The 26,555-nt window shown below is 42.6% G+C and overlaps 3 protein-coding genes and 1 long non-coding RNA gene across 5 annotated transcripts; 1 reads left to right on the forward strand and 3 right to left on the reverse strand.

The window, feature by feature from the left end:
- Positions 1 to 209: 209 nt before the first annotated feature.
- Positions 210 to 8,518, reverse strand: LOC124301123 (protein mothers against dpp). 2 transcript variants are annotated; one of them, XM_046755844.1, is made up of 4 exons: positions 7,639 to 8,518; positions 7,231 to 7,434; positions 2,597 to 3,945; positions 210 to 2,485 (listed from the first exon to the last, which is right to left on the reverse strand). In XM_046755844.1, the coding sequence occupies exons 3-4, from the start codon at positions 3,841 to 3,843 to the stop codon at positions 2,326 to 2,328; spliced, it is 1,407 nt and encodes a 468-aa protein (XP_046611800.1). In that variant the 5' UTR covers positions 3,844 to 3,945; positions 7,231 to 7,434; positions 7,639 to 8,518; the 3' UTR covers positions 210 to 2,325. The 2 variants fall into 2 exon arrangements, with proteins under 2 accessions (XP_046611800.1, XP_046611799.1); XM_046755843.1 differs by having other exon boundaries at positions 7,231 to 7,437.
- On the forward strand, positions 8,512 to 9,870 carry LOC124301139 (uncharacterized). Its single transcript, XR_006907407.1, has 2 exons — positions 8,512 to 8,707; positions 8,990 to 9,870. It is a non-coding gene; the product is annotated as an uncharacterized LOC124301139 (long non-coding RNA).
- On the reverse strand, positions 9,755 to 12,915 carry LOC124301120 (stress-induced-phosphoprotein 1). The gene is made up of 3 exons (XM_046755838.1): positions 12,765 to 12,915; positions 10,754 to 12,297; positions 9,755 to 10,552 (listed from the first exon to the last, which is right to left on the reverse strand). The coding sequence occupies exons 1-3, from the start codon at positions 12,771 to 12,773 to the stop codon at positions 10,480 to 10,482; spliced, it is 1,626 nt and encodes a 541-aa protein (XP_046611794.1). The 5' UTR covers positions 12,774 to 12,915; the 3' UTR covers positions 9,755 to 10,479.
- A 5,302-nt stretch (positions 12,916 to 18,217) lies between these two features.
- LOC124301126 (NF-kappa-B inhibitor cactus-like) lies at positions 18,218 to 25,287 on the reverse strand. Its single transcript, XM_046755848.1, has 3 exons — positions 24,092 to 25,287; positions 22,180 to 22,532; positions 18,218 to 19,470 (listed from the first exon to the last, which is right to left on the reverse strand). Exons 1-3 carry the CDS (start codon positions 24,529 to 24,531, stop codon positions 19,106 to 19,108), a joined length of 1,158 nt encoding a protein of 385 aa, XP_046611804.1. The 5' UTR covers positions 24,532 to 25,287; the 3' UTR covers positions 18,218 to 19,105.
- Positions 25,288 to 26,555: the final 1,268 nt, after the last annotated feature.

Here is a 26,555-nt window from a genome sequence, read left to right on the forward strand (position 1 = left end):
ATATCATAATTCATAAGACACAAATTGCATTAAAAAATATCATTCCTTATTCTATTATAATATAGTTTTTACATAAGGTGCATAATTTACCTTACCGTATACCGTAACCTAATGCAGTAATATTAATAGTAATAATTGTAAGTATCTCCTCCGATGCTGTACACTCCTTTTTCTTTCTTTCTTTCTTTCTTTTTGTTTTTTTTTTTTTTTTTTTTTGTAGATGTCCAATTACTTAGGAATAATAATAATAATATCTGTATATCGTTTTTTTTCGATATTGATAACAGTAATAATGAAAATAATTCTTATTCGGTACGTACTTTCATTCGTTTTTACTAGGACCATTTTTAGATTTTACTCTTTACTTTCTTTGTTCAATGTATTCTTTAGCGAATAAAGCGATTAAATGACACACCAAAATGAGAAATCCTTACGAAGCACAAATGTATACCATTGTTCACATGATCTGTAAGCAATATGGCTAGACGAAATGATGCGACCGTACAGAAATATTAACCGGATAAAAATTTCTGAATAACTAAATTTTTACACCACTTGATAACAACAACACTTTCTTTGTATGGCAAATTTTGGCCCGTGCATAATTAACGTAATCTTTATCGTATTAGGCAGAGTTTATGGTTATTACATAGAGACAAATTTTATCGATGCAAACTATGCGTTATTTCACTTATTTATTATTGTTCATATCTTGTCTTTTCTCTAAATGTTTTATACACATATGAATGTTGTCAGGGTAGAATCAAGATTGTTTAAAAAAAGAATCAACCCTCGCCTAAATTAATCGCGTTATAATTTTTGCAGTTGTATTCAAATCACATCTTGACATGATCGAAAGTGTAATTTTGATCTGTTGAATAGCCGTGTACAGTTGTGCGTAACTTACAAACTAATAGAAATTACTCACAACTGAATAGTCGTAAGAACATTCAGATATGCACAACATCATGGAATATGGATCAAAGTACCTATGGTGTTTAAAAGGATTGACAAACACTGATAAAAAATTAATAAATTTCATCGTGGCGAATTATTTACCTTGTAGCGAGGGAAGGGTTTTAGTCGAATGGTTAATTCGAAAGTCAAAATAGTCGATCATTGTTTCAATTTTCATAGTCAGTTACATAAATCTTACGAGTGAGTGAGTGAGTAGCACTATGGTGAAGACCTCTGACCACAACAGATGAGATATTGAAGAGACAAAGCTTTCAAACGTAGATATCGAAAACAGAGTATAGTGCTTACGAGGCACAAAAGGTGCAGCAAATCTCTGTCAGCAAATTGTCTGGATAAAAACTCTGTGCAAAGATGCCAAGCAAATCAGTATTGATCAATATACTATTCATTTACAAGAATCGGTTGATTGTTTAGCGCGGAATCAATCAAGTTCGCAGAAACTGTCTTCTACTGTATATTAAATGCAATGAAGTTGTGATTTTTTTCTTGTAGTACGAAACAGATATAAAAACGTAAAATGAACGTAGTCAGCTTGAAAAGAATAGATAAAAAGTATTTATTGAAGTAATGTGCACAAAAATACGAAAACGCGGCGTTATTCCGGGCAGTAATAAAATAAGTATTCATAAATAATCTTGGACCAGAAACTTAAATGGATTTGAAAAGAAAAAAAAAAATCCCCAGGTTACCCAAGCTCAGAAATTTTCAAAACAGTAATATTTCTATAATGGACAAAATAAATTGTACTACGTCATGTTTACTCTTTTCTTTTACACCCTGATACAAATTTGACCAGCGAATTTCAATCGGTGTGTACAGTTGGGATCATTTTTAACGTGTATGAAATGTATGCATAGATATAGAAGTGTGAATGATTATCTATCCACTGTAGTTAATACCCTCTCTATATACAATTGACGATGAACAAATTTTGCGACGGTAAAACGCCCTTTGACAAATGCCAAATACGCATTTTAAATTCATTTATTTCTTCTATTTACTTTTATTATTATTGTTGTTATTGTTATTATTATTATTTTTATTATCATCATTGTTTCTCTTTTTATATATCTTATGCATTATCATATATACTATATAATTCAATAAAATCGTAAAGTTAATTTCAATTACTCATTGGCGCGTCATTGATCTGTGTTTTCTTCTTTTTTTCTACTTCCGTTACACCACGTACTCATTGGAGGATCATCATTAGTTTCTCTCTATCGCTTGGGGGTATTTGGAAAATAAATTTCTAAGGATGACGGAAGTCTCGGCGGCATTTCTCTGACCGCATACGCATGCGATTGCTTCATCGAACGCACGCGAACGACAAGTTTCCAATAACGTCTACGACACGGAACTTATCGCGTTGTGGGGTGAACCCATTTGAGTTAAAACTTTATCTAGCCACTGAAGAGGGCCGTGAAGATGCGCTTCAATCCAGCACGGAGTCGAGGTGACATCTTGGCGATGGTATTCAGCGCCCCAACCCTTGACGAAAGACATCCTAAAAATAAGAATTCAAGTTGAGATTGTGAGCTCGACTGGAATTATTGAAAGTGGGGTTTTTCTGCTACTAATAAAAACAAAATAGGTAGAACAGGTCTTCTCGGCCCACCTAATAGTGCACATTTTGGTCAACTCATAGACGGCCTCAAATCCGTGATTAACGCTCTGCGAGAGTAGCTGCGCGAACTCCTGATTGTTGAATATCTTCAACGAGCATCCCGGTGGTATTTTGCATACGGTGCTGGGATGAAATCCGTGATGGTGATTACAATTCCTGGACTGTACAAAAATGGCCGAATCGGATAGACACTCGGCGTACACCTCACCGCCTACGTAGTAGAGGTGAACCCCCTTTCCTATGTGCCTCCTGGTGTTCTCTATGGTCGAATTTCTGTTTACATTCGACAACTGCCCAAGGCAAAACCGATCCGAATTGTTACTGGGATTGGTGAATCCGTCGACGATAACGGAGTGCGACTGGCAGTGGAAGACCTCCCCGACTCTGCAGTTCAGCTCGTAGTAGGCTATCGATGCCCAATAGGGTGGCTCCTGGTACGAAACGGGTGCTACCTCGGCGGAGCCACCCGTATCCATCGCCGTGGCGTCAGGAGGCGGCGACTGTCCGTGTTGCGAGCCGTCTTCCGGAGGGGAATAAGCCGGCGGTGGTGTTTCCGGCAGGCCGTTACTACCGTAAGGGCTCTGCGGGTTCGGCGATGTCGTGCTGCCCGGACTAGGCACCGAGCCGACGGAGGAGAGCGGGGACGTCGGGTTCACGCCGACGCCTGTCCCCGAGTTGAAGCCGCTCGAGGAGTAGGAGACGTTGTGCGGCATTGTCGGCTCCGGAAGCTGCTGGAAGGGAAGGAGCGAGTGGCCCGGGGCAAACTCGGAGTGTCGGGGGACCAGAACGGGCGGGAGAACCGGACTCTCGACGCGTTTGTAGTGGTACGGGTTGATGCAGACCTCCTTCTGCTTCGCCGAGAAGGGGTACTGGCAGAGCTCGAGGGGCTTGAGCTCGTGGTGCGACTGAAGATCCGGCCACCGCCACACGCGACAGTAGATTACGTGCGGCAGACCCTTCCGGTGCGAGACTTGGAGCCGACCGTCCAGACTCCGAGGTATCGTCACACACTTGCTCGGCGTCCCAGGGCAGCTCAGAGCTCGCTCGAGTTCCTCGATCGCGCCCTTTCGTTTCTTCAGTTTTTTCACAAGCGAGTCGACCGCCTTCTCGGCCCACTTTTCCTCCTCGTCGCCCTGCTTCCATCCCAGCAGTTTCTTTACCGCCGGACTCGTGAACGAGAACAAACTGTTCAGGGACGACATCGGACCCGAACTCGACGAACCCTCCTCGTCGTCCATCGCGATTTATTACTGGCTCAGAATATTTTCAAAACGGTCGTCGATTCCGGGGTTTGAATCCTGTTCGCGAGTATTAAGACCTCCTCCGTCTCCACCTTCCACCTGAAAACGAAACGGAATTTTTATTTTTTTTCGTTCAATTCGATTGCTGGTGCATTGTTCGTTGGTATAAAAATTCTTTAGAGAAATTAACAGAATTTTTTCATCTTTCCTCCATAATCCGCCACGATACCAGTTTTAGAGATATCGAAGTTGGACATAAATCACCGCGGTTAGATTTTATATGTTTAGTTTAAGCGTCACAAAACAAATAAATTTTGTTTACATCAGTCACATATTCGGTTGAAAGATAATTTCTTAACTCTAATATGTGTTCATCTATAATCATCGTCTGTTCATAAAATACTACAATTCAATTCATTGGTTGACACGATCTTGCAAAAATATTTGAACTACGGAAAAACAATAGCCAGCTGATGGGGATTGCAGGGTTCAAATTAGTTACGGGTCAGTCAGGTGGAAGAAGGGTCGTCGAGCGTTCTCAGGTAATGAAACCCTGCGGAACAGGTTGAACGAATGCCAGAATTTCAAAGTTTCTGCGAACACTCAATACCTCGATGGTTATTCATTGTGTCTCCAGCGCATTATGTTGGCAAGCCGTTAATTAAGATTCTCGTAACTCCGAAGACCTGGCAATTTTTTCAGATATCTACCGTTCGATTCGTTCACAGATGATAGTAATAATAACAATAATAGTCTATGAGTGTTCTATTGTCTCATATTATATGAGTGTTTTTTGGTGACGCAGTTGAGTAAACATCTGCAGGCGATCGTGATTAATCGTTTGGCTAACCGTCAGCATTTCTTTTACAAATAAATACATATATTCATATAAATATATTTGCGTGATATGTGTAATATTTACATTGCAAACCGAACACCCGAAAAAGATCGTAGAATGTGCAGTACATATTTACCAAAAGTTGTCCGCAATTTAGTGGCGATCCGTAGAATTGAAGAAACTAGTTTTGAAGGATTTGAAATAAAAATTTTACAACGGCTTTTTAACGTGATTATATACCCAAACAGAAAAGTAGCCTATAACTAAACAATTATATAGTCGGCGGTAAGAATAATAGATTTTTTTTTTTCTCCGACGCGGTGATAAACTTTTGATCCACCTGTGATCTATTTTTATTCTTTACACCAAATTAGAATTATATACATTATATGTTTTATACGTTCCAACTGAAGTACGTAATTTCGTGGAGGTTCAAAGTATGGATCTTACGCTCTGCGCGCCGTTTGCGAACTCCGCGTAGCACCGCGCGGTCTGCAGAATCCACTATATTTTATACGCAGAATTTAATGAAACAGGGTTTAATGCAAAGCGTTGGATAGATACGCGTGCGCCTTTCCGCGCGTGTTCGTGTTACGTGTAATATGCGTAAGAGGAACGTATGTACGTACATATGTACGTGAATAGAGTAACTGACGTGGCGCGGTAGTAAAAAAAACGGCGCGAAATTACACGCGCAGTGTGTTAGAGGAGCGTATAATAAGAGAGTAGAGTAGAGTATAAGGTTGGCGGGCAAGGGGCGGGCGTAGCAACGTGCTCGTTCACCCTTCCTATCAGTTGCCGTTTTTCCGCTTACAGTGAGTCATTGCACTTGCCGAGCACTTCAACGAAATCAAATGACGATGATAAATGGGCAATAATAAGAATATATTGATAAAACATAATACGAGAACAGAAAAAGCAATTAACAAACGCATGCGTATATGTACAAACGTATAAATACATGTACACGTACGTCATTCATTACGTTCGGTCATTCAGAGTTTCGGCCGTGCCGTTACGTGGAACACGACTGTTCACCTTCGACGCGTCATATTGCTTTGCAACTTTCCAACAAATTGTACTGAAATGAAAAATTTTCGCAAAACTGCGCCAGACGACTCACGCCTGCAAGAATTTTTTCTCTCTCACCCACCTGGTATTATTATTACACGCGGACAGGATGTTGCGACTATAATAATTCGACCGATCGTTCGAAATATAGAGCAAAAGAAATCCCAAACTCTGTACATCTACGAACGGCGATTCGTTAATGGATACCTGTAGGAATTTCGATACAGAGCGCGTTGCACGGTTGCAAATGCAATCTTCTTTGAATGAAACAAAAAAATAAATAAAAAAAATAAAAAAAACAAAAACGCGAAAGTGATATAAACGACTCGCTCGTCGCCCCCGTAACTTTACGCCATACAGCTATGGGGTCTGAACCCTATTGCGTGTAATACAACGCGGCTTAAATGAGACTTGAAAACGAACTCCCGCTGCTTTCGTATACGAATTAACACGTGTTCGTCGATCAGTTTTTCCTTCCTTCCTTCTCCATTGCTGCACCACCACGGTACATATATGTATATGCATACGTGTGTAAGTGTCTATATATATATATATATATATTTTATATATATTATATATATAATCACTACCCAGGGCAAGTGGCAGAGCAGAGCAGAGCGGCACTACAGTTCCGAGAATATTTCTTTCAATCGAATTTCTTTATTTATTCTATTATTATTGCGATCGCCGCCCTACCCTCACCCCTCTTTGATCCGTCGCGCGAGTCTCTTTTTCTCTTTCTCTCCGTCTCTCGCTGTTCTGTAAATTATACATACTTATACATGTAATGTACATATAATAGTGGCAGACTGTTGCGAACGATAAAGAAACTTAATTTTACGTATTATAAAAAAACCAATTACACGGATGTTGTGTACGTTTGATAAATCGCGGTAACGAGTTATTCGCGTGTATACTTCGGTACGTGTGTGAAAATTGAAAAGTAAACAATAAAATTATCGAATCACAGAAAAAGAAACTGTTTCTTAATTGGTTAATCAATTAATTATTCCATACCTAATCTGTACCGCGTGCAGGGTGAAATCGTGGGTCAAGACGGTCAGATCTCGGAGGAAAAAGATTTGGTCAGCGATAATAAATAAACATGAAAAAGCGTAAGACACAAATTGAAAAAACCAGTGACAGGCTTTAAAATTCATATTGGAATTATCCGATCGAGGGACGTGGATATTTTTTCTTAGCATTCGGAAATCGGTAATTAGTTTCGAGATGTATACCAATGTAATTTGCATCGTTTCATTGTTCAGATACATATTATATACGTTGCAGGGTGAAAGTGATAGCACTTAGAAACTTGTTGGGACGAAAAATTGAAATTAATTTACACTTCGACGGAGAAAGAAAAAAAAAAAAAACAACAACAACGACAACCCTGTGGAATATTCTACGTAAGAGAACGAATGTATGAATGAATCGAGTTGTGTGGCAATTCGTGACATGTAACATTTACTCACGTTCTCTCCGCGAATGCGAGTTGCTGGTTTTTCTCCTTCGACGATTAAGTTGGCGAAAGGACGGGGTTCCAAGAAGCACCTCGAGTAAAGATACGTCACTGTCAATTGCAACGAGTCAGAGTGCGTGCGGCGAGCGTTTGTTGTTTGTTGGCGGTTACTCGTAGTGTAAATCTCCCAACGTTCTCCTCAGGATCCGACGATCCCCTGCTTTAAGGGCGATTGAAAATAAAAAGAAGAAGAATGTAAGAAGAAGCGAATAGTGAGAAAAATTGCAAAAGTAAACGCAAAGTTAAGTACGTTGCGGCGAAGGTAAAGTAATATTGAAATGAGAAGAATCAAACAAAAAATAGAAAAAAAGAAAAAAGAAGGATGCGAAACAAAACAACGCCGAGGAATAAAATCACTCACTTCGTGTATATGCGTATATTTCGTAACGAGGATCGACGCAGGCTCGATAATCCCCCGGAATCGATCTAAACTCTCGTGCGCATCGAGCGAGGCAGGTAGGCGATACGATGCGCCTCGGCTATCGGCGGAATTCGCTCCCCGTCCGTCAGACTGGCCGATATTGTGTGAAATCAGTCGCCGCTGCCCCACGCCAATGTGGGCATGCATGCAGTGGACGGCGCTAGGCTCTCTCGGTCGAAGGAACGAACCGACTACTCCTCGCGAGGCTAGCAGGCTCGCAAGGGGCACAAGCACAAGATTAACCCGCGGTATCGAGCAAGACGACGGTCGTAATTGCTGGCCGAGTTCGGCGAGACTGGTGCGCGCTGTGGAGTACTGGCCGACACGCACGATTAAACACCCGCGTTGCTGAAACGGAAGTTCGGGAAACGATTCACATTTTTGAGCACGTTATTTGTCACTAATGTTTACACACCACCGTCCATGATGTCGCATAGCATTATGGCGGCCGTGTTTACGGGCGACGCGCGTCACTGCCTCGACTGCCTGCTGATGCTGCCGCCGCCGCTGCTCGAAGGCTCAAACAGGCAGAGCCATAGCCAGAGCTACCGGCGCCCCCGGTGACCGAGAACAGAGGCGATCCCAACCACTAACCCAACGGTCGACGACACGCGCGCACCGCCGACGCACGTCACTCGGCAATCGCGTGTGCGCCGCGCTCGCACCAATTCTCATTACAACGCGATCGAATCCCCCCTTTTCACATCTCATTCGGCTCTTCTCTGGCTAATCGAATATCCGCACGGGTTGCGCTTGCTTCAGGCCCTCCCCGCAAACCGCATTCAGCTTTTGCAGCTACTGCAGCAGCTGCATGCAGCTGCAGCAGCTAGTCGTTCGCGGATCTCGACGATGTCTGGCGACTCCGTTGTGAAACGGGAAACTGATTGACTGGTCCGATTGATTTATGTAGGCATTCTCTGGGTGTTCAACGTCACTGATAATTACGAGGTTGACGAAAAAACTTGGGCTGTTATCCCAGGGGCATATTTTCGTGACCATTGATCGGCAGGTAAGTGGGCCTGAGGCGTTGAGAAGCCGTGTTTAAAACGATACGGTAGCTTCTTTATCGGCGGGAGGCGTTCAACACGCAATCCCATCATCGCACGAATACCCCATTAGGGTAACCGTCTTTGATAGCCTTTGGTCAAGGACTGATATTTTGTGTCGAGGAGGAAATCGAGGAAATTGCCATGCTCGCAAAAAGTTTCCGCACGTTTTAGGCATGCAAGAAATCACTGTTTTATCTCGGTCGGGTTGACCTTGTTTTGTAAATTCATCGACAGCGTTTCAGGATGATTCCAATTGGTAGGGCATGTATGTAAAGATGATGATAAGGTATTCAGGGCCTTATCGCCCGCCTTGCTGCACTAACGGGTCCCCCGAAACTCCGAAATGGGACGTCATACCGTAAGATCAACTCTGCAGAGAGAACGCAATTTCTGCATTTATTTTTGGCAATTGCATGCTATTTTTGCCTATGCTATATTTTGACAACACAATGCAACGTATTTACAAGATCAGAGGCATAATAAGAAAAAATATGTGTATACAATATTTTAATTATCAATAGATATAGATAATGTTGTTATATATGCATGTAGTACGTTTACATTATGTATTTATATTTATTATCTTTATTGGAATAAATAATAAGCGGTTGTACTTTACTTTTCAGCACAATTCAAGATAAAGTATCGCAATCAATATTTGCCTAAAAATAAAAAAATGGTCACATACGACGATGAATATGATGGCTTTTCCTGTTGAAGTTTCATGTTAAAATGTGGAAAGATCACGTTTCACATATTATTAGTGTCTGGTATTTACACCTGATTCCTCGATTATCATGAAACACAACACTTTTTCTCTCCCCTCGCAACATGTATTCAGGTGATCGAGGAATCGGATGTTAATGCCAAATGTAGCGTATGCGTTACAGAACTTGCCTTCAGGGACTAGTAAATTAAAATTTTTTTACCTTATTTTTATTATTAGATACGTTATGAACTATTTCATAGTATATTTTCCTTTTTTCACATGATTACTTATTTATTTCTTCCTTTTCTCTTTCCTGTAATATCCTTACTCATCATTTGGTTAGTCGTCACCCGATAGATTGCTTGTATGCATTCTCATCAACATATAATAAGTCTACCACTTGCGAGTTTACGTGGAGAAGACGAAGAATCATGCAATGAAGTTGAAAAGAATAATAAAATAAATACATGAATACTTGAAAGAGATAAGTAAAATTACAATTCATAGACAGCATGGTACCATCTTGGGGTACATAATTTATACACGGAAATATGTAAACTTTGGAACGAATTCAGCAATATAGTAAATAAAACTATTCGTAGTAAAGTACAATGCGACAATATTTATTATTCCTTTTAGCTCAATTATTTACCGATACAAAAAACTTGTCCAATTTCAGACATTGGGAAATTCGTAATTCGTATTTGCAGATTTTTCTGAAAAATCGAGAAAAGGTATTTGACCGATTTGACTAGCAAATCGCATCACAATACAATATAATAGACAAAACAGCAAAGGCAAGCACTCGCTGGAGTCGAAAACCTCATTCACCCAATTGTATGTAGAATACGATAAAAATTGTAAAATTAACGTATCATTAACTAAATGTAAAGCCGTCTTCATCGTAATGAAGGAACACAGCGATGATAGAATGTTATATTGTATTACGTTGTTATCTTCTAAGGCGGGTACAGCTGGTAAATTCTTATAGATATTGTTGGCTGTTCCATTCCCCTGTCTTTTTCAATGTATTGCTACAAGTCCGGATTCAAGAAGCTTTTGTATTTTTGCCGCAATGTCAGGATTTTTCAGATGGCTGCAAAGGATTAAAGAAAGAATTACTAAAATGAACTAAATTATCACAGAATTACGCATGAGAATTTTGTACTATGGTATACCTTCAGCAAGGTGTATAGCTGTCATCGAAAGAAGCGTGATTCTACACTACATTCATCTTTTCTGAACCAGATTAATTGAGATCATTAACTATGGGTTATGCAAATAACAATAAACTTACTCTTGGAGTGCTTTTGGATCGCTCTGCATTTGCTCAAGAATCAAACGCATCGCAGGATCTCTGAGGATGTTCTGAACCTCCGGGTCAGCCATGGCTCTCTTTCTGACTTCCTCGGGATTGGAGCTAACAGCGACGGTACAGGACCGGTAGCCATCCAGCGCTTCGCTATTGGATGGGTCTATTTCTAATGCTTTCTGATAAGCGGACAGAGCTTTTCCTTGCTGCTGCATTCCTTGGAGGATTTTACCCTTTCTTATCCATCCCTTGATGAATTTTGGGTCAATTTCTACGCACTTCTCACAGTCTTTTAGCCCCAAGTCAAAAGCTACAAGTTTAGTATAACAGGCTGCTCTGTTACTGTAATATTTTGGCTCATCAGGGTTTCTCAAAATGGCTTCTGAGTAGTGTTTTACTGCTCCGACGTAATCTCCGTCCTTAAACTTTTGGTTGCCAAGTTCTTTTTCTTCCTCAGCTTTGATCGGGTCAATATAAGCTTTTCTCTCCTGCTCCTTAATTTTCTTATCGATATCGGACAGAAGGGTTTTAATCTCGGGTGTTCTGTGCTCGGACATAGATTTTTCGTAATAAACTTTAGCCTGTTTCCAATTCTCTAATTTCTTATAGGCATTCCCAATTCGAGTGAACGCCTTTGCTATAAGTTTAAAATCCGCCCTATTTTCCCGACCAACTTCAATGGCCTGTTCGCATTGTTCTATACATTTTTGGTACTCTTTTTGCTCAAAGTAAACTGCTGCGACATTGTTTCGATACGTAATATCCGTAGGGTCAAGCTCGATGGCTTTATTATAATGTTCCAAGGCGGCCTCGAAGTTTTTCTTCTTATATGCTTCGTTTCCCAACTCTTTTTCTCGTTTAGCCGCCTTCTTCTCTTCAGGAAGATTCTCATCCTCTTTTTTCTCGGGTTTTGCTTCCTGTGTAGGCTGCGAAGTCTCTCTCGTAGGCTTTGGAGGGTCGACATCCATAGGCTCGTCCATGTCTCCAGGATTCAGTCCAAGAAGTACGCTCAAGGTCGTAAGTACTCGATTATCTTGCAACCTAGCGCCTAGAACCCTGGGGTTACTTCTGAGCTCCTGGATCAGTTTGACATACTCGGGGTCATCGAGGTACGCTCTAGTCCTTGGATCGCTGCGCAATTTTACGAAAATATCTGGGGCGTTGAAGGGATTTGCGTCACTCCTCTGCGCCTGCACTTCGGACAAGCCCTCCCTCAACTGCTGATTATCAGGGTCTAATTTGAGACCCTCTTCGTAAGCCTTTATCGATTCGTCCAATCTACCCAGGTACGCGAGGGCGCTACCCTTTCTGGAGTAGCCCTTAACCCAGTCAGGCTTTAGCTCTACTGTTTTTGCAGCATCCTCTAGCGCCTGCTCGTACTTTTCAGCTTTGGCATAAGCCGCCGATCTGTTGCTATACAATACGTGGTTGCTACCGTCCAAGGCGATTGCCTCAGTGTAATACTTGACCGCTTCATCGTATTTACCTTCTTGCAGCGCGGCGTTGCCTTTGTCTTTCAGTGCTGACACCTAGAGCGATAATCAAACATTGCAGAGGTTATTGTCAGGAGTGAAAAAAATACAAAATGTTGTTCAAAACTGACGTAGGAGTAGCATTTTTACCACGGTAATGGTCATGCTATCACCGTTTTATCAAATAACAGTCGCAAAAATACGGGAAAACGGAGAGCTTTTGGATAAATTTATTCGCAGCGACAACGTGAATGACTATTTAGCCGATCGACAAAGGAACGGATAAACAAATTGCGGAATAAACAAAACGTTTGTAACAATGGAATGATTGCAAAGCCGCGTGAGCTTCAACGGTCGACGACGTAGCCCGAACGCGTGCATCGTGAGGACGGAGAGCGTAGTTATATATCTTGTGCGTCGGAGAAATTACGGCGAAAAATGAAGAGGTATCCTTGAAAACATTTACGAATGATCGGATTGTGCAATTTTGGGAAATTAATTACGCTCGTAATTATTTACTTTACCTTTTCCATTACGCCGGTGAATTCCGTGCGCTCAAGGTTCGCTCGCGTCGATCAAAACTGTCTGACTCTTTCCCTGTGTGCCGCTTCGAATGCTTCGACGATTTAGGCAGAAAGCTCTGGAAGTATTCTTGTTTGGCATACGAGGGACCGCCGCTGGCGCCGTGCGCCCATCGAACGAACCAGAACATGCGCAAAATAGCGATGATTTAGCACATCCTTGAGTAGAGCACTCGGTAGCCATTATGGCCGGGTTACCATCGTTCACGCGTTCCTCGATGGAGCAGTCTTACCGACCGCAAATAACAGTACCGACTGATGTCCCTGACGCGCGTGATTTAATAACGTTTCATTGCAGTTCTCTCATTCTCATGCCAATTCTGAAAAATAAACAGACTATGATTAACAAAAGTTTATTCTATCATTTCAAACAGATTTTCATATCTAATCTCTAAGATGTTTTAAAATGATTGTATACGTTCAAAGGAAAAAAAAAATTCTCGCGTTCAGGAAAGAAATAATCAGATTGGAATGTGGTGTTGTTATTCGTTAATGATTTCTGATGTACGGTTTACCGTTTGACTTGTCACGAAATGTTACGTCAGGTCAAAAATAAAATGTGAACTAAACGTATTAATCCCTCTCACCGTTCAGGCAGTGCTGTGCCATCTGAATTTGTAACTAGATTTATTCAGCTCGTATGTCAGGTCACGATTGACTGTAAATCAATCGCTACCTTTCTTTTGTGGCTGTATATTTTCCGAGGTACCATGGTATGTAGCACAGTTTTCCCGTACAAATTATATATACAGTTTGCCTCTATCTAATAATTGTGAAGACAATTTAAGACGTGGAGGAATTACAGATAATAGAGTGGGGGTAAAAATCGAGACAAATATCAGAAAATGGAAGAGTCACAACAGTGAATTTTGAAAAATATCAACATTTATTTCATAGAGTTTCAAATCTAGAAGTGTCACGATTCCATGTATTGGTTTCCCATACTTTAAACCTTTTCACGTTTTGACTTTACTATATTTCAACTTTCTACTGGTTAAAATTCTGTGAAACAAATTTTCAGCTTCTTACAAATTCGATATTGCGACCATTCTATTTTCTAGCCCGTCTACATTTTAGCCCCACCTCTGTCTTCATACCGATACACCTAAAGGAAAAACTCACAAGAATTTCCAGAAACATCCTGTACGCAATGACAGAATTTAACGTTCACTAATGGCATCTCTACAAAATTCTTGTACTCATTCCGATGACACAATGCTGGACTTTAATGTTGTCAAAAAGTGTTTGTCATCGGGTCATTTGCGCAACTTTCATGTATCCATATTTCATGTCTACCGATAAATTACTCTAACATATTCAGGTATATCAGCTTTCGACCCTCCAACGGTTCATGCTAATTTCGTACAAACACGAAGGCCCGTTTATTTTCGCGCATTACAGAGCTATAATTATAATTGACCGGATGTTATTCCGTACCGCGGTGAGAAAGTATATTGTAATTCTTTAGCGTTAAGCTCGTCGTATTTATTAACGTCGAGAACGGCTCTGTGCATATAATTTCGGCAGATGCCTCATGTATGCACCGACAGACTCGTCTTTCACGGCGTTATCGCGCGTCATACGCGAAAGTGAAAATAGTTTACCGGAGTCAAATGAAGAGTTACAATAAATATATTACAGATGCGAGGAGAAATTCACGGAAACGTGGAACCGTCTAACGCATTTCGTCATCGAAAACTCCAACGTGTTGTGCGGTTTTTCCGCTTTGTTATTGTATTAAAAGTTACGTATGTTATGAAAGGCAAGCAGAATGCATCTGCTGACCGTAAGCGCCTCACGCCGAAAACAAAAGCACCTCCATTTTTGGAAAGGATGTAATAAATTCCCGTCTCTCGATTTACGCGAAATCACTCGACGGTTTTATACTCGCTCTATACCTTGTACCCAATTCAAACTATTTCCTCATGCACCTACTTCGTGGGTAGGTCTGTACTATAGTACGTTACATATACGTGACAAGCATAACATGCGACGTCACCGGCTTCTATTATCGGTAAAAATTCCTGATCACTCGATTATCGCCCTGAAGCACGTCAGCTTAATTCCCCACTGACCGAATTGCTCCACATAGCAATGGCGCGCTAACAGCCGAATAGTCTGCATCGGAGATATTATACCAGAACCGCAATCCGTTGTCCCTCGATATTTTGCGGTCAAATAGGAGGGGATAAATTTTAAACAGAAATTTACTTCGTCAGTCGCCGTATTCGTAGGATGTTATGCATGCGTTAATCGATCAGCTGATAGCGATATCCGCGATCTAGGCCCTCTCTCGACCCAATGATTTCTCCTTTTACGGCCGGTATACGCATAAGAACTTTTTGTCAGCCGCCTGTATCGTTGAAACTGGTTTTACACGTATACCGTACTGTCCAACTCATCGTCAGTTCTAGAGGCGGCATTTTCAACGCGCCTGCGTTGGAATTCCCAGGGGCTACTGGGGAATCCCAGTCCCACCGAATGGAACCTCGAACCGTGTACAACGAACGCGCTGGCTGCGATTCTAGAGAGCCTCACGAAGCGAAAAGCCGCAGCCGCAAGCTCGTGATCGAGAACTGCGGAAAGAAAGGTGTATAAATTACAATGGCTGTATAATAAAGGTACGCGTCTTCGATCTCTCCGGCGGTAAATCTGCTTCGAATTATACGCGTATCATCTACTCGCAGGCGGCAGGGTTCATTGCCAGAAGCTTCTTTCTCCATTTATTTTTATACCTTTTGTTGTTGTCCGGGCAAGGTAATTGAACGCTGCACTGCGGATATTGTCGAGATCTGAAGTTGATAAGAAGAAAGTTTCGTATCATATTGACGAGTGCGATTAATTATACATCATCCACTGTTTCCTCACAGGCCGTAAAGACCCGTCGTTACAAGCGTTAAAAATTATATTACACAGTTAACGCGACACGTTGAAGGCACAAAACTTACAGCATCAATAATTCTAATTATTCATGAGTTTCTCGGAACGGTTTTGCCGTGTTCGCTCGCATTATTCGTGTTGCGTAATACGCGAAAGGTCGTACGACCGCAATATCGATACAAATGCACCATCAGCGGGCTCTACTTTTGACATTCTTTTTGAAATTGCCTCACATCCAGTCATCCATATTCCCATGTACGTAGCTCAACCAGGATCTCGATACTTGCCAAATTTTCGCATCAAGTTCCGGTGCGCTTGTTGTTGGAGCATCGTTGTCATAACGGTTTCACGAACCTAATGCAAGTCAGTATCCGAATAATTTCATTAGACGAAATTCCGGAATTTTGATAAAAATCCGGGATCAGACGATGACGCAGAGGTCTGGAGTTCGGACCTCATGCGTAACTTCAAGTTAAACTCGGTCTACTGCACGCGTAGGCATTTGGAGCAAATAAAACGGTGGCAGGTATTTATAGGCAACGAAAAACCGTGTGCTTGTACAAGCGTACGGATATAAATACAATAAGCACGTAGAGATAAAGCGTGCAGGGGAAAGACGTTCTTCCCAGACGCCGAGATGCACACGCATCGTCCAAGGCACGCTGGGACTTCGGCCAAATATACATACCGGGGACTTGTAGGTACGGCACCTTATCCACGTGACTAATCCGGCAAAGCCTAAAGTAGAGAATGAGGAGTAGAGCAAACTTCCCCAAAAAAGAACAAACAGTGATAAAAGACCGCTGGCGAACGTCTGCGACGTGTCTCTATGAGATGGAAATATATATACCCCTCGCACTGCCTTCGCGAATATACCCTGATGTGTGCTGCGGCGCTAAGTTGATCCGGCGAATACCAGTTTTCGGTTCATCTATGCCAGAACAATCTGAGACAACTTTTATTCCCATCCATATGGATAAACGCTTCGTGGAAATCGCTTAGTGTGCAGAGAGAGAAACAGAGGCAGACTTGTTGGATCCGAAAAAAATTTACAGCTGAAAGTGATCCACAAATTAAGTTACCGGTTTGTGGGGGGGGGGGGGGGGGGGGGGCTCCGAAGTAACGTTACCTTTCGAAAATGAGAAATTTTAATTTTTCTGACAAGGTTTTATTATTGATGTTATTTGAATTTGAAAATAAAACTTGCGTCGAAAACGTAACGTTACTTTAGGGAGTCGGATTAAAATCTAGGGTTGTCTAAATAAGTTGAAAAGTGGTGACATAGTTTATGGACGGCTCCTTAATCGGGATCACTTAAGCGTTATCGAACTTTCCAGTCTTGGTTCCGGGAATGAATTAATGAAGAACTCGTTAAGTGGATACTATCGAAGAATGATTTAAACAGACCAGTATGAGATAACTTTAAGTTGGGAAAACACGGATGCCGTCACGTTTCACCCTGATGGTTTTCTGACAGACGTAATATACTTTCGGAATGTTAACAAAAATAAAGAACCGTAATGCGAATTAAGGTTCAATCTTTGTGAAAGGCATTTAGTGTTGCTTTGATGACTATTTCTAGGGTCTCCGACTTATTGTTTTCAACAAAAAACCGTCCTCCGTTTCTGTATGACTTTAATTCACTGCTGATGATTAACAAACTAACACGAGTTTCAAAGAGACGGAAGTTTAGATTTTTTTTAATTGACTCTCCAAAACTAAGGCCCTCCAAGAATCATTATTAAAGTACGACTGAATTTACATTTTCCCCATTTGTCAAAGTCAATTCCTGGGCGTGACCCTCTTTCAGACTTTACGTTGGGAATTCCCGAATATCCGCACACAGCGTTCAACGAAGTACCTTCGAAAGTGATTAAAAAAAAATACCGGACATACCCCTTTCATCGTTTACAACTTAGCGGCGTTTATCTACTAGGAATAACGCGTAAGTTCGGTTACATCGGGAACACCCAATTCTTCCTGAGAACGGCACGAAGGTTGTCAGTATATATGTTTTCTAAGTGATTCACCAAACTTTCTGCGGGCTCTCTTTGAGAAGAGAGCAAAAGAGGAAAATGTATTCAAAGCGAATGTGCATATAAAAGAAGGATACACAGTTAAGTTTATAGAATCACGTCCGCGGTTTGATGAAGAACAGCATTGTCAGACCACAACCTCACGGTTGATTCCGAATAGCAACAACGCGAATCATTTCTGATTTATTCTGACTGGCATCGAGTCATCGTATGGTTCGACCTCGACAATCGGGCACGTTGGAATTCGCTTAGAAAACCTAAATTTGCAGTCTCAACAAGTTATTGCGTACGTGACGATACTTTGCTAGAGACCGTTTCACCGTTGGAAAGTAGATGATTTTCTCTTCCGGCCAGGCGATGTTCATGAAGCTGTTTCACCGCATCTCTATGCTCGGACGACAGCGTGTCTAATAAATTTATACGTTATAAATTATCTCTTCAACGTACAGAAGGAAAGAAAAGTGACAACGTCAGCTTGTCTCTTGGTTTATAATCGTTGGTTTATTTTTTATATTAAAATGTATAAACGCTAATTTTATCACGAGAATGACATTGACATTATCCTGTCACTTACTCGCGATTCGCAACGACGGCACGTTTACACATGCAGTTTTAACAAGGAATGACGATATTTACACATGCGGGGTATTTTTTTTTTTTCTTCTTCGTTGGGCTATTTCTTCACCACTGTTACAGTCTAATTTGCGATTCTGGTATAATTAAGAAAATTATTAATACATAAGTCGACGTGAGAAGTCGTCCCATTCACAGTCTCCGTCATGTACATCCATACGTACATAATATAACATATACCTATGTTCAAATATACACGTATATGTAACATGTAAATATAAATATAAAATATTTTTTAAGTATATATATATATAGTATATATATATACATGAAAATTTTTAACTAATTGTAACCAGTGTACATGTTCATATAGCTCATATACCTATCTATAATATATACATCAACACGTCCAATATACAATATCGGTGAGAATCGGGCATCGCTGCACGTTCCTCGGATCATCCATCGTTTCTCTATTTTTTGTTCTTTTTTTTTTTTCTTTATCTCACCCCAAGAATCAATACTCCGTGGTTATACCGGAAAACGTTTCTTCATCCGTCATCTCGAACCTGAAGGTTACAAGTCACGCTGGTGCGTCGTACATGCAGCAAATTGTGACATCCAGCTCCCGTTTTCTTTATCCTTTTGCACAGGACGCGATTCGCTTGGTCGGATAAACTTCGGTTGTTCCATTGAATCGCCCGTTCGTTTATTTACTCTTGATCATCGGCTTCGTCGGTTTGGGTATGTTCGACGGAAAATGGATGAAACGCGAATTGAAATTTCACGTCTCGCCTAGGCACGTAATCCGACACTCTGCCAGAGTTGGGGAATTTTTGCAAGCTTGTCGTTGTTCTTGAAATCCGCGGTGCGCGAACTCGTCGCACCGAGTCTCCTTCCGAGTTCCTTTGCCAACTGCGTGTCCCATGCGGCTGCGATTTCGTACGCGGTAACACCTCCGTAGGTCAGGGCGTCCAGCTGGGGATTACACTCTTGCAACAGTAAGCTGGTGACACCTTTTCTCCGGCATTCGATGGCCAGGTGAAGAGCTGTCCTTCCTCCCAGCCTCTCCTTAGCCTCGAGATCCGCACCGACGCTGATCAGCAATCGTACGACTTCCGTATTTCCTGCGACGACTGCAGCGTGGAGGCAGGTTTCTCCTGTAAATAAGAGAAAAAGGAACGTTCAACGCTGTGCTAAACTTCTTTCGATTCAGGATCGAGTGTGGTTCGAAGTTGGAATTATATGGATTTCTAAATTTCACCATCGTAATGGTGAAATTTCACGATTGCTGAAACGTTACACGTGTAACGTATATATAAGTAAGATTTAACGCGAATGAAACTGTTCTCGGTTTATGGTATCCGAGATAAGATTTCTCGGAGACGAATGGCGCCGCGGGATTCTGCTTTATTATTACAAACAAAAGCCAATGTTTAAAAAATGTTACAAACGGTTAATCCCTGTGATCATTGCACACACGTAGAGTCCAGAAACGGTGTGGACATGCGTTTATATCATCATCGGTGTACCTACTTTGCTTTTCCAAGAAATAAGAATGATAAGTAAACCAAATGAAAACTGAACGACAGTTATAGCAATTGTGAAGATCGGTGCACTTCCGAGAAGTGATGGTGATTCTTATTCGGTCGAGAAAAGCCTTTCCTGACTGACTCACGAGTGACATCTTTTTCCCCCACCTGTTTTTTTTTTTTTAATTTCTGTGACCTTTGGATTCCGGACTTTTTGGTTGTTTTAGTTGGATCGTTTCTCCGCGGGATAAACTCCATGTATGTATACACCATCCGTACAACGATACCACGAGAAAAACTCATCGCATTCGCGTATTTCTTTTCAACCGCAAACCGAAGTGCTCACGTCACTCAACTATTTCGAAACAATCGCACGGGTTTGTTGAATCATCTTCTTTTACAACACGAACTGCAGGGTCATAGTCCCTAAAAATGCGTCGGTTCGAAACGTGCGACACGTATGCAAAGAAGTTGATTAGAAGAGAAAAAATGCCGCTGCGTCACGCGGACACGTACGGAATATCAGCAAAACCGCGTCACTAGTCACGCTTACACGCGTGCATGTGCAATTAAATTCTTACTCCTCGAATCGTTTCGCGATATTGTTTTCCTTTTATCTATACGGGCGTTAACAATTCTCGTCTATGAGACAGCGGTAAGTCGACATCGCCCATTCCATGCACATGACAAACACAAATTAGGTAGCTCCGCTTCTGAAGCTTGAGGAAAAACCGCGATCATAATACCGTCTAGTCGGTATAGTGCAGCGGTGCACACAACGATTAGGCATCCATGATAAGTAGGCAGTAACGAATTCGTACAACAGAACATAGTCGCGCGGGGTTTCTCTCCAAGAGTTACTTCACAGCCAATCATTCTCTCTTTTGTATCTCGATCGTTGCATAACCGAAAAGCGAGGGCCGTGTTTGGTCGTTTTTCGAAAGTGGGCCGCCCCGAGGACGAGGCCTTCCGTTCGCGTATTTGCACCGAGTTGGCAGAGGCGAGCGTGTAGCGTTTCTATTGTTGGATGGATCGCGAAAAACAATGTCAGGTGAAGGACGCGAGCGTCGAATTGTCCGTACGCCTCTGTGCGATGTGTAAATTGCAATTGGCGAATCAGGAATTAGAGTCACCGCGGGTATTTCTCGGTTGGCAAATCCTTCCGCGGCGCCTTGACCGGACGAGAATAGGGCCGGTGATTATCTGGGTCGCCAATTTGCACCTACCTATTGAATAGAAACAAAATTTATCGCCAATCACGCTTCGCCTAATACCCGTATGAAAAAGTACCATTATTTTTAAACAACAGAACGCGGGAGACGCCGAGGTAAATCCGTTCGAACGTGTTTGAAAAGCCAGGAATTGAGAGGTGGCCAAGTCACATGCCTGAGCAGGATATAGATAGAACTAGGAAGCTGCCGTGAGTCAGCTCCGTGGTATAAGCTCCAACGGGATGCCGCGAGTTGAACTATCCTTGTCCCGATCAAAACCTGCGGGCTAAACTTAACCGGCTCGCGATGAGTTTGCCACCAACAGCGGCGTAGCTGCCCTACATAAAATTTCATTTTTAAACAACCGTTTTATCATACCGAGACGGTTGTCTTTCGTATTTTAAACCGTCGACAGATATTTCGGAAAAGTCGTGTATCCACCTGGGATTAGAAATAGGCTTTTCACAACACGGGACGACGATCGATGCGGGATTGCAAAATCCTCCCGGGAAACTCCAAGCTGCCTTGAGGATCGATCCTCCGTTCCCGTTATCAGGCCGCGGAACGTTTTTTTTTTTTTTTTTTTTTTTTTTTTCAATTTTATTTGCAAATCGTTACAGGGATCCCCCAAGTTTGTCGCCACTGTGGGGTTTCCCGAGTCGAGAACGCAGCGGTGCGCAAATAGCCTGGCAGGTATTCCTGAATGTCAAACACATCTGCTTCTGCTTCGACTTGAGGTCAGAATTAAACGAGGGGCGGGGGGGAGGGGGGAGGGGGAGAGATATTTGCGATGCAACAAATCCCGGAGAAGAGGATGGCCGATTAAATTCCTAACCGGATACGCTTCCTGCCTTTTACAGGTGCAACGATCGGTCGGCGAAGCGAGAAAAAGAGACCGACGCCGATGCCGGAGCAAATCTGCGATCAACACAATTACCGATTTCGTTTTGACGGAATAAATCAGACACGACGGTCACGCCGCTTCATCGCGGTTCCGCGATTCGCGTCGTCCAAGTGCCCGCGTATCAAAGTGCCAAGATATTGCGATTTGCAAAAATTTATCAGCTGTTCCCTCACGGGATTTGACGGAATCGAGAAAAGAATAGCGACGCTTCGGTTTACTGACCTTCGTAATTCCGCTGCTCGAGGTCCTGAGGGATCGCTGGCGCCTGCCTTCCGGGCGTCAGGTACATCCTTTCGCAGGACGATATCGGCTCGGTCAGCGCCCTGGCGCAGGCCAAGTCCCCGGATGCTGCGGCGAGATGGAGCGCCGTGTTTCCGTCTGAATTTCTGAGGCTCGCATCGGCTCCCGCCAAAATTAGTCGCCTCACTATGCTCGGCTGGTGGGTGTAAACAGCGAGGTGCAACGGCGCCTGGCGCTTGCTGTTCAAGCAGTCGAAGAGCGAGGGATGAGGCGACATTCTTATCAGGCTCATTGCGACCTCGTGGAAACCCTGGACGATGGCGATGTGTAGCTGTCTGTTGAAAAAATTATTTTCATTTACTTAAGACTCTTTGTTCGATGCCGAGCGAGACGACGTTTCTGATATGGATTTGAAGGATCGTTTGCTTTTAACGTCATCAATCGTCGATGATAACACACGGCGCAAGGCGGGCTGTGGTTAACTGGATGTTTGATAACTGTGTTAGCTATTTTTACCACACCCGTATTTCACTGATCTGGCCTCGGAGATGACGGCGAAGGATGATAGAGCTAATCTTAAATGCCGAACTATAGGATCTATAATCAGCGAGTCAAGTATTGGAATTCAGATATCGAACCACCGGTTGATACAGAGATCTGTGGATGGTATTTTTGACCGCCGCCACTTGGGTTATGACCAGTTTGTTCGTTATTAACACATCGAGGGTCGACGAATTACTCATGGGTTTGACCAGGAATCCTTTTTAATCGTTTCCTTCTTTATTTTTTAAAATACTCATAGTCGTGAAAATGTTTGTTTTACTCGGAACTGCGGTCATTTGTCAAGAGATATTGAAAGTTGAGGGAAAAAACTTTCTCAACCAGGACATTGGTTGCGTATTAGCGTTCAAAAAAGTTTACCGCTACCTAATCTGTGGTTTTCTATTGACGTGGGTTGAAAATTTGCCACCGCAATTATACATTTCTGACTATTAATTAATCCGGCATGCGACGTTGGCGTGTATAAGGAAAGGGAAATGAATACACTATACAATTGTGCAATTTAGCTATCAGAAATGCTTTCCTGGAAATGCAATGGACAAATTGAGCTTGAATTTTCCCTTTTGTCGTTCAAAAATGTTCAATCTTGGATCCCGAACGTTAAACACGCCTCGAAAAATGACCAATATACCCGATCTCCGTACTAAATTCGTGAGTAGATCCCAGCCCGCGGATACATCATGCCTCAGCTATTTCGAGAGGACCTTCGAAACTGAGAAACATCTTTGAATCGAATATTTCCGTCCAAAATTACGGTCACTATACGCTCGGGTCCCATGCGGAAGAATGGAATCCGCTACGCTGGCTGAAGATCGTTTTATAAATGATCCATTACGATGGTATCCTCGTTTCAAGAACAAACTACAAATCACTCGAGGAATTCCGGGATCATAAAGTAGCATGCGCATCTGTTTCCTCTACCAGGTTAAAAAGCATTATGGGAATGAAATTTTCAACACCGAGAAAGGCCAACGTATCGAACAAACAACTGTTCGAAAAACAAAAGGAATGTCTCAAGGTGATCGGACGATCCGCTTCGAAGTGATCCTTATGAGATCATTACCGTAGGTAGTAATGTTTTTCATGACTCACACGACGCGCATAACGATCACTAAGCATGTAGGCAATGGTAGACTTTTTGTACACAACGCAGTCTTAGCACGTCCAAAATATATAATATCGTAACAGGTAAATAGCTCGTTAAGAAATGATCAAAGTCAAACAGGAAAAAAAAGAAAAAGAAAAGAGGACAAGCAAGGATTCGAATGATCGATGCGGTCTTTTGACGATGACGAATCAGCGGGAGTTAGAGTACCAATCGATTAAGACTTACGTGTCGCCATCCTCGTCCTGCGAGTAGTAGAGCTTCCAAAGCTGCTGGGCTTGTTCAAGGTAGGAGTCTTCGTCAACCGGCGAAGAATGATGCGAAAATCTGCGACCGGTAACCGGGGCCAATTGGTCGGTTGGTTCGGCCTGAACCTTTCCTCTGAGGTGGTTTATCGTCACGTGTGTCAAGGTGAGTTGGCTCATGGTATCGCTCAGACCAGCCTCGACGATCCCGCTGTCGACTCTCATATCTACGTCGGGCTGGATCTTCCAGGACGAGACCTCGGAGTGTTCCCGATCGGCGTGGAGCCTGAGATCGGCAGGTTGTTCCTGCTCCGATTGCAGGACGGTGATGTTCTGGCCCGACAAGAACCCCGAATCGATCTGGACCCCGGGGTCATCTGAAAAGTTTTTCTTCGATTGGTTCGTCATCCGTGATTGCAGCATCGTCTGGCTGTTTCTGAACCTCGGCGAGGCAGTGGCGCGGATTGAATGCGTATACCGGTAACGATAAGTTAACGCGACTAACGACGACGTTTGCGGCCGCGAGATATGTCAATGACGCACTTCAACTTTGATGTACGTATAACGTACCGTAAATCACGATTATAATTCCGAACTGTCAGCTAAGCGGCACTTTCCAACTGTTTTCTGACGTATCTGTTTTTTTTTTTTTTGATTTACAGCAATTGCGATACCGTTCACTATGTAACAGCTGTTGTTTAACCAGATCTGGCTTTTCGGCAATTAGTTTAATTGTATATAATTACCCCGCAAGTAGTCGCAGAGGTCTGACAGGCGGTGTTCACTTTCACGATTGCAGAAGGCAACTGTAGTTTGCCGTTTTCAGAATAACTCGGAGCTCGAATTTCCCCATTTCGCAACGTGTCCGCACTAAGTGTACGCGTTATCTCCTTATCGTCCGACCGTTTGCGCGAGTCACACAATCAGTTGCGGAACTTTTGATGTTCGGTATGTTTGCACGGTTTAGTGCTTGTCAATTTCCTCTGTTAGCACCGAACTACGGTTTGCGAAAGTCGCTTGGTGCACGATTCATCGAGTCCGTGAACACGATGATAACGAAGTGGCTTTTCAAACCGACTCCGCTTCCTCGATTCGTTCCAACGCAACTGACGTTTGAAAACGTACTGACCGAAGTTGTAAACACGAGCGAGGAACTCGCCTCGAGCGTTTCTCCCCTCTAGGCAGCTGCCAAATGAAACGGGAAAACCATTCCTGAGTGCCAAGTCGGTATAATCCTCGACTTTCAAGGCTCGTCGATGTACGTACATACATTCACATCGGCATGCGACATGCTTGCTGCTGTGTCTGTGTCCCTCCCGGTGTGTTAGCTCCGTATGTTACGTCACACGCTGCACTCCAATTGACACGCGGACGTGAGACAGATGTTATTTTCCCACGGCTTTTCTTTCGGGAAATCTGCACGGTAGAAACGCGTCAAGCTCACCTTACGTCTCGCGCTCTCTTTCGAGACCTCATCGAGCTCGTTAGTGTTAGCCGGATTGGTGCGTAGAAACGACCCCGATTGAAATGGATTTAAATACGTGTACGAAGGTCGTTAAAACTTGATTACACTGTGTTGAACGCGTGGAGATTCATAATCAATGTATACCTAGATAAATATTTGCGTTCGTAAAAGAGGAAAGAATTCCTTCGGTTTGTATCGCGTTTATAAACGCAAGCTGTTCACAATCAGCTTTCACCATCGGATAACATTCAAAAATTTCTAAACACCAAGCGGTTAACTTCAAGCAAATTAACGATTGCGCCACCCGATATGGGTGTCAGTGCCCAATTAAGGTGCAGCGGAAAACTCTCTCTCTCGCACTGCCACTTTTCAATAGTCCATTTTAAAAATACCCAGCCATTGTTTATGGCCGGAGTTTTGCACGAATAGCTGTGCACTTAACAGTGAGGACGTAATGACGAACGCAGATAATTCGGGTGCTAAACGATTAGTGAAAAGCTTACGTAGATCTCACCGCTTTGTACCAAGTCTCGTGATCAAAGTTTATTCAACATTCAAAGTCCGTTCAAGATACGCAAATGCTTGCTGCAAATACCGGTACAGAAGATGATCGACGTTATAATTAAAAAACTTTTTTCTTCATAGTTCGCAGGAAAATTAAAACGCCGAGCATCTCGGTTCTCCGAGGTGAGAAATATGATTTAAGACATTTCTACACTGCAGATATACTTGCAGGGTTATTCCGTTTGCTGAGCTAACCTTTGTCTTGCTGTCAAAACACAACAATGAACAATTTTCCATACCCAGATAATGATTCGAGATCACTGCAGCGATACTTTGGTATCCTGTGAATTGAAACTGCTACAACGGGTACCGCTGTATGACACAAAGCTGATAACCAATACAGATTATAATTTTCCGCATGATTAACCGCTGCAACATGGAGCAATATTTCCGACGATGTAAAAGGTACGTGCTTCGT

Source organism: Neodiprion virginianus, chromosome 3, assembly GCF_021901495.1.
Source record: "Neodiprion virginianus isolate iyNeoVirg1 chromosome 3, iyNeoVirg1.1, whole genome shotgun sequence".
NCBI classification, from domain to species: Eukaryota; Metazoa; Arthropoda; class Insecta; order Hymenoptera; family Diprionidae; genus Neodiprion; species Neodiprion virginianus.

Bases quoted from the DNA above. Each gene is read 5' to 3' on its own strand.
- LOC124301126 (XM_046755848.1), bottom strand. From the start codon at position 24,531: ATGCTGCAATCACGGATGACGAACCAATCGAAGAAAAACTTTTCAGAT. The intron at 22,533-24,091 runs GTAAGTCTTAAT...TTTTTTCAACAG, and splicing joins CAGGACGAGGATGGCGACAC to ACAGCTACACATCGCCATCG. The intron at 19,471-22,179 runs GTCAGTAAACCG...TCTTATTTACAG, and splicing joins CGAGCAGCGGAATTACGAAG to GAGAAACCTGCCTCCACGCT.
- LOC124301120 (XM_046755838.1), bottom strand. The intron at 10,553-10,753 runs GTAAGTTTATTG...AATCCTTTGCAG, and splicing joins GATCCAAAAGCACTCCAAGA to CCATCTGAAAAATCCTGACA.
- LOC124301123 (XM_046755844.1), bottom strand. From the start codon at position 3,843: ATGGACGACGAGGAGGGTTCGTCGAGTTCGGGTCCGATGTCGTCCCTG. The intron at 2,486-2,596 runs GTGGGCCGAGAA...TCTTATTTTTAG, and splicing joins ACCAAAATGTGCACTATTAG to GATGTCTTTCGTCAAGGGTT.